A 13,521-nucleotide genomic window follows, 5' to 3' on the forward strand; every position below is an offset into this window, starting at 1 on the left:
CGATTTTTTTTTCTAATATAAATACTATTTTATGTAGCTAGCTAGTGTTTGAAATAAAACAATAAGTTTAAAAATACTTCTTATAGGAAGCTTTTCTTTCAGATTTTGGGCCAGAAAATATCCATATAACTTCATCAATTAAATACATAGATGTTTCTGAGCATAAATATATTCTGGAAGATCATGAAAACTTCAGCAGTATAGTTATAAAATATTGTAATATTTTTGATATTTTGGCTATTCCTACTCCTAAATTTAATTTAGCAAATTTATTGAGTACCTATATAGTAGGTGCTGTATTAGGTGCTAATAATCCAAAAAATCTGGTAGTTAAATATTTAAAGATCTATGTCTGTAAGAAGTAAGAGGAAGCTTAAGTTATAATGTTATGAAGTTCAATATGTATCTTAATGTTAAGGCAATGTGGAACTACTTTAGTAACTCCAATTTGCATTTTAAATGTAACTCAAGAACATTCTGACAGTTGTATCCAAACTTTTGGTTTCCTTGCCTTACTAATTCTAGTCCTTTTTAAAAAACAAAATAGGAAATTGCTGCGCGAGTAAATCAGTCCGCTTTGGAGGCGGTCACTCCTTCCCCGTCTTTCCAGCAGAGGCACGAGAGTCTGCGGCCGGCAGCGTGAGTTACCAGACTTTGGGTTATTTAAAAGTATATGGGCTATTGAAAGTGTTAGCCAACACTTTGATTTTAGCAGTGCTACTTACATTAGTATGAAATAGTTTCTCCAAAACATAGAAAGGATTTTCAAGTTGGTAAATTTACCGGCAAGAGTGCTAAATAAGTAACAATTCCAAATTGCCCTAGTGCTTTATCTATAGATTGAGATCATTTATGTTTTTGAATTTAGTCATTGGCAAGAAAAGTCTGTTATTGAAATTTCTTCTACTCTTCTCTTTGGCTTATAAAACTGTATTTTTCTTTCTCATAGTTTGTATTCAGTTTCAAAAAGAGAAAACTAAATGCAATGTCTCTGGTTTTCTTCTGTGTTTAGACAATCTCGGCCACTGACAGCTCGAACTAGCAGCTCGGGATCCTTAGGATCTGAGTCCACAAATTTGGCTGCCCTTTCTCTAGATTCTCTCGTTGCTCCAGATACTCCAATACAGTTTGACATCATTTCTCCCGTGTGTGAAGATCAGCCTGGCCAGGCAAAAGCCTTTGGCCAGGGAGGCAGGTGGGCGATGGCATCACAGGGATATTGTTCTATGGTCTGTAAGGCTTATGATTGCCTTTTTTGCAGTTGAGAGTCCTCTCTCACATATGTGTATCAATTATGTTGTACTTTCTTTAATTACCTAATTTCAATAGTCGGGAAAGAATCATGCAGGTTTTTCTCTTTGTTTTCTGCCTCAGTTAAACAAGTGAAGATAATTTAGTTCTAAAAGTATTTAACTTTGAATTGCTTATCAGATCTACTTCTGGTATTTGCTCTTAAAATTGCAGAAGAAAGTTGATAGTCCTATCTTTAGGTCATGACAATATTTTAGAAATTGAGAGTAATACATGTGTTATAGGTTTGTAAGAAAAATACCATCTTGGGGCGCCTGGGTGGCTCAGCTGTTAAGCGTCCACCTTTGGCTCAGGTCATGATCCCAGGGTGCTGGGATCGAGCCCCGCATCAGGCTCCCTGCTCAGCAGGAAGCCTGCTTCTCCCTCTCACACTCCCTTTGCTTGTGTTCCCTCTCTCGCTGTCTCTCTCTCTGTCAAATAAATTAACTAAATAAAATCTTAAAAAAAAAAAAATCATCTTGGGTCAGAATAAGAAATCTCCAGGAAGGTACTGAAACATTATCATGCTATGAGTTATTAATAAATCATCTTTTGGTTATATACGAGAAATGTGAAAGCTGTTAGAATTTTTCTTTGGCTCTGGGGTGAAGGAAAATGTCACGGCAAATCATTTATTTAAGTAGGTTGGACGCCTAATAAATTGATACTAATTTGGATATACATGGTTGTGACCAAGAAAAAATAATTTGTATTTGATCACAGAAATATACTTAGCATTTGATATAGTAGTTCAGACATGAATTAGAGAGATTGATTTCATGTTATCTTAATGCCAACATTATTTTAAAACCATTTAGCTCTCTTTTAGCCTACAAAACCTATTTTGAATTGTATTTTTTTTCCTTCATTGTGGGTATGCCAAGAGCCAACTCACACTGAAGAGGGAGGTAGCTCCCATCACTAATTAGCTTTTCTTCTTGCATTCTGTTACATATGCCTTGAGAAATACAGGTTTAAAACTAGAAAATGTTCAAATTAGCATAATTAACTTGCAATATGTACTTGGAGGACCTAAAAAGAGGTTTTTGCAATCCTAGGAAATCCCTGGCATTTTTCTCAAGTAGCTAAAATTGAAGCTAAATCAGCTGTTCTGTCCCTCTTTATTTAAATTCAAGGACTTTTGCAACGTGGTTTATAGGATGTTGGGGGTTGTGTGTGTGTGTGTATATGTATGTATGTCTACATTTCAGTTCATCCACCTCTTCTAGAATGCAGCAGCATTGAGTTCAGCCTACTAAGTGTGAAGGCAAGGGCCTTCATCAGAGTAAGTAAGTAAGGTGGTCATCAGTAGTGTTCCTTAACAGGATGGGGCATTTTAGAGCTTTTTAAAAATGTATGTACAAGTTTTCGTGATGCTTAGTTTTTAACTCCAGTTTCAATGATTGAGATTTCTTCCATATGGCTCATAGTAACTGACCATTGGTTCCTAACTTTTTAAAAACTTTTCAGGCGCACAAATCCATTTGGAGAATCTGGAGGAGGTACAAAATCTGAAACTGAAGGTAAAACAGATGTGCAGAATTCTTATATTTTAAAAATTCTCAGCAGTAAACTGTGTGAAGAATTTGTTTATATTTATACTGATGTATGTATTCTGATGTATGTTGTTCATATTTATTCTGATTTGTTGTTTATATTCTGATGTATGTATTCTGATTATGTTTACATCTGATGATGTAAACAACAAATATGTTGTTTATATTTATTCTGATGTTTATATTTATTCTGATGCATACATCAGAATAAATATAAGCTTCAAACTGTGAAGCTTTACTTCACAGTTTTCTTTTTGCTCATAGTACTCAAAGCAGCAGAACTTAATCAGGCTTAAAGATTTCATTAAAATTATAGAATATCATACTTTGGATGATATTCTCAATGCAAATTCTCAATGCAGAAGATATCCTTTAAGCTTTTCCTAGGAGCTGATATTTTCTTTTGGTACAGGAGCATTAACTTTTTTTTTCTTTTTTCAGTAACTATTTATTTTGATAAATTTCAAACTTAAAAGCTATAAGAATAGTACAAGGAATTTTTTTTTTTTTTACTCAGAACCATCAGTTGTTGAAGCCTAACCTTTTGCTATTTGAATTAGAGACCTTAATTTTCCTATAACTTGAACACTGTAGTTAGGAGTAATTTCTAAATACTTCTACTGGGTTGAATTTTTCACTAGAAAATCTAAAAGGTGACAGTGTATTTTATTCTTAAGGAAGGGAAGTGTGGGATTTAAAGATATGTAATGTACCTTGTTCTTTTGTAGATTCTATTCTTCATCAGTTATTTATTGTCCGATTCCTTGGTTCTATGGAGGTGAAATCAGATGACAATCCAGATGTTGTTTATGAAACAATGCGGCAAATCTTAGCTGCCCGGGCCATCCATAACATCTTTCGTATGACAGAATCACATTTATTAGTCACTTGTGATTGTTTAAAGTGAGTAATGACCTCCCCCTTAAAAATCTGTAGAAAAAAATGTTTAATTTCAGCCTAATTAAAATTTGTTTTCCAAAATTTGTTTTTAATTATAGGTTAATTGATCCACAGACACAAGTTACACGGCTCACAGTGAGTTCTATGTGTTTAAAGCTTTATTGGAAGTCTCTTTGTGCATATACATGTCTATATCGTTAAAATAATTCTGATCATATGTATTGAAATATGGTATTAATTATGATTGGCTAAGTTATTAAGACTATGTCCATCTCCCCTCCCCCCCCAAAATTTATAATTGAACATTCCATATACTTAAAGAATCAGTGCAATCTGGTATGATATGTAGTTTTTTAGTATATGATATATGCTGCTTGGTTAAGGGATAAACACTAATAGTCGGAATTAAAAGGTGAACATGATTGAGTTTATTTTATAATTATCTGCGTTGAAATAGCTGGAAGTACATGCTCTTAATCATTTAACAGTATGGACCATATTTGTTAATGAATTTGATTTTGTAAAATGTGTAAATGACTAATAAATTCAGTATTCAACAATGTCTTATTCTGCCTGGTAATCCAAGCCAAATATGACATTTTTGTTCTTGGATTGCCATTCTGTTAAGAAAATTGGCTTTAATCTTCTGTTTATAATATTTTTATAACTTAGTACTTGAATTTGTCATGTAGAAGAGTGCACTTGTGTTTGAAAAATCTCATGTTTGCTTCTGATATTTTCTGTGGCAGTTTCCATTACCCAGTGTAGTTTTGTACGCTACACATCAGGAAAATAAGAGGCTTTTTGGATTTGTTCTTCGGACATCAGGAGGGAGAAGTGAAAGTAATCTGTCATCAGTCTGCTATATATTTGAATCAAACAATGAGGGGGAAAAGGTACATGACTTTTCAAAATGTGTTTCTGTTACAAAATATATATCATAGTTGAAGTTCTTAGTAAGATTTCTGGAAAAAAACAAATTTGGCTTAATCCAACAAAGTTGTTTGACCAAAGCCTGTTGGCTCTGAAGATAGCTGAGCTGGTGGGTGGCTTGGGCCTTCTGACTACAGACCGTGTCTTCCCTGGCCATTGGTAGCTGCTGCAATCTTCTGGCCTCATTAACTTACTCTGGGAATGCAGTATATTCCCATAATCAGCCTTTTTCAGCTCTTTTCAGCTTAGAGCAGCATCAGCATCTCCTTGCTTCATTCTTTGCAGATCTTACCCTTTCAGTAAGGAATTTGAGAATGTGACAGAGGTGAGACCCAGCAGCAGAAACTCAGAGACTCTGAAGAAAATACAGAGATGCTTCATTTGGGGGCTGGAACATTCTTTTTTTTTAAAGAGAGAGCATGAGCAGGGGGGAGGGGTAGGGGGAGAGGGAGAGAATCTTAAGCATTGTCTGCACTGAGCGAAGAGCCCAACATGGGGCTTGATTTCACGACCCTGAGATCATGACCTGAGCTGAAATCAAGAGTCAGACACTTAACCAAATGAACCAGGTGCCCTGGGGCTGGAACGTTCTTAAATCAGCTTTTGTTTGAAGCAGTATATTATAATGAGTTATAAATCTAGTTACATCAGCCATTTAGGTACTTGAAATTATTACTTCGATGTGAAAACTGCCTGAGTTTTTCCTTTTCCCCTTTTAGATTTGCGATTCTGTTGGTCTGGCAAAACAGATAGCTTTGCATGCAGAACTGGTAAGAATCCAAAATACTTAATTATCCAAGAATGTTATTTTTTATTTTTTATGTTTTTTAAGATTTATTTAGTTAGAGTGCATAGGCAGGGAGAGGGCCAGAGGGCCTGGGAGAGAGAGAATCTCAAGCAGACTATTCGATGAGCGCAGAGTCCTATGCAGGGCTTGATCTCATGACCCTAAGATCATGACCAGAACCAAAATCAACAGTTGGATGCTTAACCGACTGAGCCACCCAAGTGCCCCTCCAAGAATGTTACCTAAAGTAATATAAGATCTTTCATATTAGCAAGGAAATAAAATGATTTTGCTGTGCAAGGTTATCAGTGGATACTATTGCTGATACAACATTTAGAATTTGGATAAGTGACTATGAATGTAAATTTTTAGTGTGTTTTCATATAAATATAAAAAATGTGAAAAGGTTACAAAGATAATATTAATTGAAAAGTCTAAAATTTAAAATTATTTCATATTCATTAGTTGTATTCATCTGTTTTTCAGGATCGTCGGGCGTCAGAAAAACAAAAAGAAATAGAGAGGGTAAAAGAGAAGCAACAGAAAGAACTCAGCAAACAAAAACAAATTGAAAAGGTATGTAGTCCTAGCATCTAGATCTTCTCTGATGTAAGTTTATGAAATTTCCTTAATATAGGACTGTGATTTTCAGATTTGAATCTCCAAGTGAAAGTCTGTTTCTGCTTCCTCAGCCACTTTATAACCAGATGGTTCATAGCACAGCAGAAAAGGAAGACATCGTCTTCTGAGAGGATGTTTACATTATAGTTACTGACATGTAGTTGACTTGCCATTTAGCAAACATACCAGAACTTTTATATTTCCATATTCCAGTGAAGGTTGTTTCTATCAAAGCAGGTCTTTTGAGAGGCTGTGTGTGTGTGTGTGTGTGTGTGTGTGTGTGTAGACTTAACTGCCATTGCTGACATCTTTATTGGTCTCCAGGAATGTATATATATTTATATAAATACTTAATGCTACCAGGAGTGTCAAATCATTGTCCATCCAACAGGATAATTTTAAGTTAGGCAAGTTTCAGAGCAAAATCTGGAGAATGCATTAGATAGTGATGCGTGAGATTGTAAGACCCAGTTATGGGTTGTGGCGTTAGCAGTAGCAGTGGAAGAGAAGAGACATTTGTGGGATACTTAATGAGTACAGATCAGCAGGAATTGGGAATGGATTGGACTTATGGACAAAGGAGAGGGATGTGATGAAGATGACAGTGAAGTTGAAGCTTCCTTGCTAGGTTAGGCTGAGGGAGGGCAACAACTGATTTAGCAAGATAAGTTGGACAGAGGGGGAAGAGTGGGGATGTGGAGTGATCCATTATGAGCCTTTTATGTGGTAGACTGTGAGAGAGAACAATGGTCTGAATGTTGTTGTTGGCCATAAAAATGGAGAAGAGGGCAATGTTGGCTTTTATAGGATTTCTAAAATGGTGCCAAAATTCACTTTGGTGTTGCACTGGTTGTATGTAGCCTTTGTTTTCAGTAAGTTGCCAGAATTATGCATGAATGTTTATGACCGAAGGATTGAAGTGGCTCTCAAGTATGTATTTTAAATGCATAGTTTTGCATTTGATTGCAAACAATAAAACTTAGTTTCTTTTCTGTCTTTTCTACTAGGACTTAGAAGAACAAAGTCGGTTGATAGCTGCTTCCAGTAGACCAAACCAAGCCAGTAGTGAGGGGCAGTTTGTTGTCCTTAGCAGTAGCCAGTCAGAAGAGAGTGATTTGGGAGAAGAAGGAAAGAAAAGAGAGTCAGAAGCATGAACTTATCCTTGCTTTTTGGTTGGTATTCCCCCCTTGGAATTATTGACAGTTTCTGTGGTGAAATGGCACAAGGTAACAACTATGTTGAAATATCAAGGAGACTAAAGTTTATATTTGCTTGTTTGTTTTAACTTCATTTTTTAAAATAAGATTGATCTTGATCACTTAGGTTTGCATTGATTTTTTTTCCTTAAAAATAATATACTATGCAGTAACATCAAATTCCACGTGTCAAAGAGAAACCTGTTCATCTCCTTGAAGTAGATTGCTGAGGAATTACACTTGCTCAAGCCTTTTTTCCTTCAAATTATGAACTTATCTTGCATTGTAATTGGCTCTGACCATAAGAAACCTTTTATTCTTCAGCTTCAGATATTCATGGATATGCTCCCTCTTCTCATTAGGAACATTTTTGCTGGCAGTGAGGAAGCTTTCAACTGAATCAGTTCAAAACCCTTTATACAAAGAATTCTACAAGTTTGCAAATATTTTAATTATTAAATGTGCAATAGAACTTTTATATAAAATAATTAGAAAAAAGATTTTAGACTTAAGGTTTCAAATTGTGGCAGGTGGTACTGTGATTTCAGGGCACTTTCTTGGATTGCTCACATTTCTCTGATGTGAGCAATTTCTTCTTTCCCACCTGATGCCAGTGGGAAAGAAGCTTAAGTGTCTTCAGTTCAAGATTGATACAGCCCGTGGCATTTAATTATCACGTTCTTAGTTCTCAGGTTGGGACTTGAATTATTGCTGCAGAGCAGTAATGATTAAAATAAGATTTTGGAATTTATTAAAAGGGATTTTTTTTTGTTCAAGTACATTTTAGATTAGGACTTAACATGTAAGGATATTGTTACAGGATAACACATCGTATTTTCTGCATTGCGTGAAATAATTTTTATTGAAAATCAAGTGACATTTCAAAAGAAATTCTGTAACAGTTGTTTCCTGCTTAAAGTAAAAATGCCCAGAGTTTAGTTTAGAAAATGTAATCTTTTAAATTTCAGACTGATATGCACAGTATTTTCATAATTCCATGTTTTGATAAAATACTGATCACCACTTTATATCCACAAAGGCAAATAACTAATATATGAGAATAGAATAATTTGCACTAATTATTGTAAATACTTGTACTCTCAAATGAGTAAAAGGTCTAATTCCATGAAAGATTGAAAGGAAATTGAATGTTGGGTTTAAGAGTGACCAAGGAAGGATTTTAGTTTGGTGCCAAGGTTAAAATGACATTTCCCTACTGCCATGTCAAAACTTGATTTTTTTTTTTTTAACATTGCTGATAGAAATTATGTTTCCTTTGTTTCACATGTAAAACTATATAGAAACAAGTTAAATATATTGAATAAAATACATAGTCATACATCTAAAATTTTCAAGAGATTAGCCACTCCGTGACTAATTATATAAGGGAAAAGCCCTTTGTTCTTCGATACAGTCTTGTCTTAGTTCTGAATTAGAGACGGCATCTATTTTAGCTCTCACAATACAGTGTGGCTGTTTCACACTGTGTGCACACTGCTTTCTGTGGAAGGGGATAATTACGTATAGGATCAGGATATTCTTTGTATCCATGTGCCAAATGGGAATAATGATTACTTGATAATCATTATTTTGAAGCCTTATATTCACAAAACATACAGTAACAAAATAGAAATTTATGGAATACTTTTTGAAGAAAGTTGACTTTGTGCTTACTTTGGGAATGCTTTCACAATAGTTGGTGTATCATTCCTTTGGTAGAAGTTGAAATTTCTGTGGTCAGCCCTTGATTAGTCACGGTAGGTCCTGCTTTTAAGATCTTTTTGAAAATTAGTCAGCTCTCTGTTTCATAAAGTCTTTTGTTTATGCTATTAAGTTGTCACCTCACTTAGTCCAGATGAAACTTGTCACCCTACAATGAAGGCGGTCAGCTTTAGGAGGCAGTTTTACTAGGCCGGTGCTGTGCCTGGTAATGAGGTGCTGCCCTTTGTTAGTTCGCTGGGTCAAAGTGAAGGCTAGAGCCAAAGTCACTGGCAGACTTCAGGATGCTGGACAGACCTGTAGTTCCTTTCAAGTCCTGTTTTGATAGGACTTTCTACAATAACACATCCATTTCCACAGATCAGACCAAAGAGCTTTCCAACACCAAATAGAAATCGTGTGTGGGATTAACAGTTTTAGGTATTTCAACTTTTGGTCCATTGCTGTAGGACTATACGAACTTTGCATACTGCAGATATTTAGGCATCAAGTTTAAAAAACTTGCTTTTTGTTTGAAGAAGGCTGCCCGTGGGTTTCTGCATAATGTTAAAGCTGATCTTGGTTTGTTACCCTTTGAAATCCCTTCTGGCTCTTGAGTGCTTTGATGGTAATTGAATTAGAATTTGGGATAGCTTTCTCCAATTCAAACTTACACTTGATGGTTTTAGAAATTAACAAAATTGATTCTTTAAAAGAAAAGAAAGTCTACCTAATTCAGCTATGCACTCTGCTACCTATAAGAACAGTACTTTTGTAACGATGGTAATGAAGTCAATAGGAAACTAATTACTGCTTCTCCCTTTAAAAATTTTAAAACTGTTAACAAGGGACTGAACAGAGTCCCCAAAGCCAGTCTAGTTTTTGTCATTTCTACAATGATTAGTTTGTGTTTAACTTCAAAAGAATTCTCAGGCCCTAGGGGTGGTAAAATTATTACTTTTATGCTTGGGAAAAGGGTATTAGGGTATGCATAACATTCTATGTAACATACAGTCTTATGTGGTAAAGGCATCTGAGTTAATTTTGAGTTATGTGTAGGAACTACAAATATTTAAGATTTGAATCTTACTGTAAGTGCTGACAGACCCTAAGATCCCGTGTATTGCAAAACCTGCTACCTGAATTAATAAAATGAAAATACTAACATTGGTTTTGACAACAACCTCCTAGCATTCAAATTGTACTTTAAATATTCAAACACACTGATTGTAGCAAGCAAGCCTTTCATTTTATTTTAAGCAACTTTGGCTTACTCTTCTTTCATGAATTTTGTTCTTCTGCATTAACACCTAAAGATTTGAAACTGGAACTATATACTACACTTTTTAACTAGTCTGTTGTGGCTGTACTCATGTAATTTACTTCAGCTAATATGAGAACTGGGATTAAGTTATAACTAATGTGCAAAACCGCTTTGTATATTTGGTGATTTTGTAATGTTAGTGAATTGGTTCTTATCTCACTGATACTATTAATCATGCATATATACAATTAAAAATCATGCTACATTTCCCTTTAGAATTGAAGAGCTCAACTTTATGTAATGGTGGTATACATGTGGGGTGGAGAGCTTATTTTTTTCATTTTGTCAAAGTAGGTATTCTCTGACAAGGCTTCAGGATATATGCTTTTAGGAGATTTTTAATGTATAATAAAGTCCATGATTTTTGTATAGTCTTTTTTGTATGAAGTATTTGATATATACTCTGAATTTTATTTCTCCAAGTAATTCCAAATGATGCTTGTGAAACAAATGGACTTTTTCTTATGTTATGACACTTATAATTACACATCTAGCCCCACTGCAATTCCATAACAACAGCTAAAGTGAAAAAAAAAAGTCACTTAACTGAGAATACAAATTCATCACTAGTGACTTTTTTTTCTTTTAGAAAAACAGACTTCTCAATAATTACCCTAGACATGTTACAGACAATATATACTTGCTATGGTTGGCCCTATTCAAAGAAATAATACATATGTTTAAAGGGGCAGGTTATTGTGTACACCAGCTTAAGTGGGCTTGGCCTGTAATTTTAATACCAATACATATTTGTCTCATGTGCTCTTTATACTTTCCTATAACACCAAGTTCTTTTCTTCTGGGAGTTTCTGTTCTAATTTGTTTTTATAAAATATATATACTTTTAGAAGGTCCAGGGAGTGGATGAAACTATAGAATTATGTAATTTATCTAAGTGCATGTATATCCTAAATATATTTGTATATTGACATATCTATAATCCACTACTCACTTATAAATGGACACCACAATTTGACTAAAAAAATAAAAATTATTCATGCCAGCAAATTTTGCAAGTTTTTAATGTGAAAATTATAAGTAATTTTACGTCTGTGCTTACTGAATTAGTCTGTATAGCCATGAATCCCCACATCAGAAAGAAATCCTATAACTTCAGTTTCCCTAAGATGGACTATATTATGCTAAAAAAGTATACTAACATTAAACATAAACAACAAGGCTGTGTTGACTGGGTCTGTGGTGAAAATGGACCTCCATCATCCTACCTACCACTGTGTTCTTAGTGATGTGCCATCTAAATGCTACACAGGGGTGGCTGAATATATGTCTCCTCAGTTTCCTTCCTCATTTTTTCACGTATAGAAACCTGTACTTACCTGCAGCATAGAACATATAGAAATAAAAATTTAGCCAACATTCTGTAACTGGTATCACAGTTCTAAGAGGGACATTTAAAGCAATACAGGCCTGCCTCAAGAAGCAAGAAAAATCTCAAAAAACGTAACCTTACATCTAAAGGAACTAGATAAAGAACAAACAAAACCCCAAACCAGCAGAAGAAGGGAAATAATAAAGATTAGAGCAGAAATAAGTGATTTAGAAACAAAAAATAGAACAGATCAATGAAACCAGGAGCTGGTTCATTGAAATCAACAAAATTGATAAACCTCTAGCCAGACTCATAAAAAAAAGGTCCAAATAAAGAGAAGTAACATCACAGAAATATAATTAATTGTAAGAGATTATGAAAGATTATATGCTGACAAATTGGACAACCTAGAATAGATAAATTTTTAGAAGCATAGCCTACCAAAACTGAAACAGGAAGAAATAGAAAATTCGAACAGACCAATTACCAGTAAAGAAGATGAATCAGTAATAAACTCCCAATAAACAAAAGCCCAGGACTAGATGGCTTCAGAGGTAATTCTACCAAACTTTTATAGAATTAATACCTACTCTTCTCAAACAAGTCCAAAAAATAGAAGAGGAGGGAAAACTTCCAAATTCATTCTATGAGGCCAGTATCACCCTGATACCAAAATCAGATAGAGACACCATCAAAAAAGTGAACTACAGGCCAATATCTCTGATGAACGTAGATGCAGAAATCAACAAAATACTAGCAAACTATCCAACAATACATTAAAAAAAATCATTCACCACAATCAAGTGGGATTTATTCCCAGGATGCAAGGGTGGTTTGATATTCACAAATCAATCAACATCATACATCACATCAATAAGAGAAAGGATAAAAACGATTTCATCTTAATAGATGCAGATGTTGACAAAGTACAACATCTATTCATGATAAAAAACCCTCAACAAAGTAGGTCTAGAGGGAACATACCCCAACATAATAAAAGCCATATATAAAAAACCCACAGTGAACTCAATGGGGATAAACCAAAAGCTTTTCCCCTAAGATCAGGAACAAGACAAAGATGTCCACTCTCCCCACTTTTATTCAACATAGTACTGGAAGTCCTAGCCACAGTGGTTAGACAACAGAAAGAAAAGGCATCCAAATTGGTAAGGAAGAAGTAAAACTTTCACTACATGCAGATGACATGATACTGTATATAGAAAGCCCTAAAGACTCCACCAAAAAACTGCTAGAACTGATAAACGAGCTCAGTAAAGTTGCAGGATACAAAATCAATGTACGGAAATTTGTTGCATTCCTCTACACTAATAATGAAGCAGCAGAAAGTGACTTTAAAAGAAAGAGAGGCAAACCAAGAAACAGACTCTTAACTATAGACAATAATCTGATGGATACCAGAGGGGAGGTGGGTGGGGAGATGGGTTAAATAGGTGATGGGGATTAAGGAGTGCACTTGTGATGAGCACCAGGTGATGTATGGAAGTGTTGAATCACTATACTGTACACCTGGAACTAATAATTACACTATGTTAACTAAGTGGAATTAAAAAAAAAAAAACTTTAAAAAAGCCCTCCCATTTACAGTTGCACCAAAAATAACAAAATATCTAGGAATAAACTTAACCAAAGAGGTGAAAGACCTGTCCTCTGAAAACTATAAAACAGGAAATTGAAGATGACACAAAGAAATGGAAAGACATTCCAGGCTCATGGATTGGAAAAACAAATATTGTTAAAAAGTCTGTAGTACCCAAAAGCAGTCTACAGATTTAATGCAATCCCTATCAAAACACAGCATTTTTCATGGAACTAGAACAAACAATCCTAAAATTTGTATGGAACCACAAAAGACCCTAAATAGCCAA

At 34.7% G+C, this 13,521-nt stretch overlaps 1 protein-coding gene across 1 annotated transcript in view; it reads left to right on the forward strand.

The window, feature by feature from the left end:
* The window catches only part of APPL1 (adaptor protein, phosphotyrosine interacting with PH domain and leucine zipper 1), a 44,070-nt gene extending 32,276 nt beyond the window's left edge, over nt 1-11,794 (forward strand). Inside the window, 9 exon segments of the mRNA XM_032411543.1 lie at nt 548-639; nt 1,013-1,195; nt 2,761-2,813; nt 3,575-3,749; nt 3,845-3,881; nt 4,496-4,642; nt 5,399-5,449; nt 5,953-6,042; nt 7,095-11,794. Coding sequence (XP_032267434.1) covers nt 548-639; nt 1,013-1,195; nt 2,761-2,813; nt 3,575-3,749; nt 3,845-3,881; nt 4,496-4,642; nt 5,399-5,449; nt 5,953-6,042; nt 7,095-7,241 — 975 coding nt within the window. The 3' untranslated portion in view covers nt 7,242-11,794.
* Nucleotides 11,795-13,521: the final 1,727 nt, after the last annotated feature.

The sequence above is a fragment of the Phoca vitulina genome, unplaced genomic scaffold (genome assembly GCF_004348235.1).
Source record: "Phoca vitulina isolate PV1807 unplaced genomic scaffold, GSC_HSeal_1.0 scaffold13, whole genome shotgun sequence".
NCBI classification, from domain to species: Eukaryota; Metazoa; Chordata; class Mammalia; order Carnivora; family Phocidae; genus Phoca; species Phoca vitulina.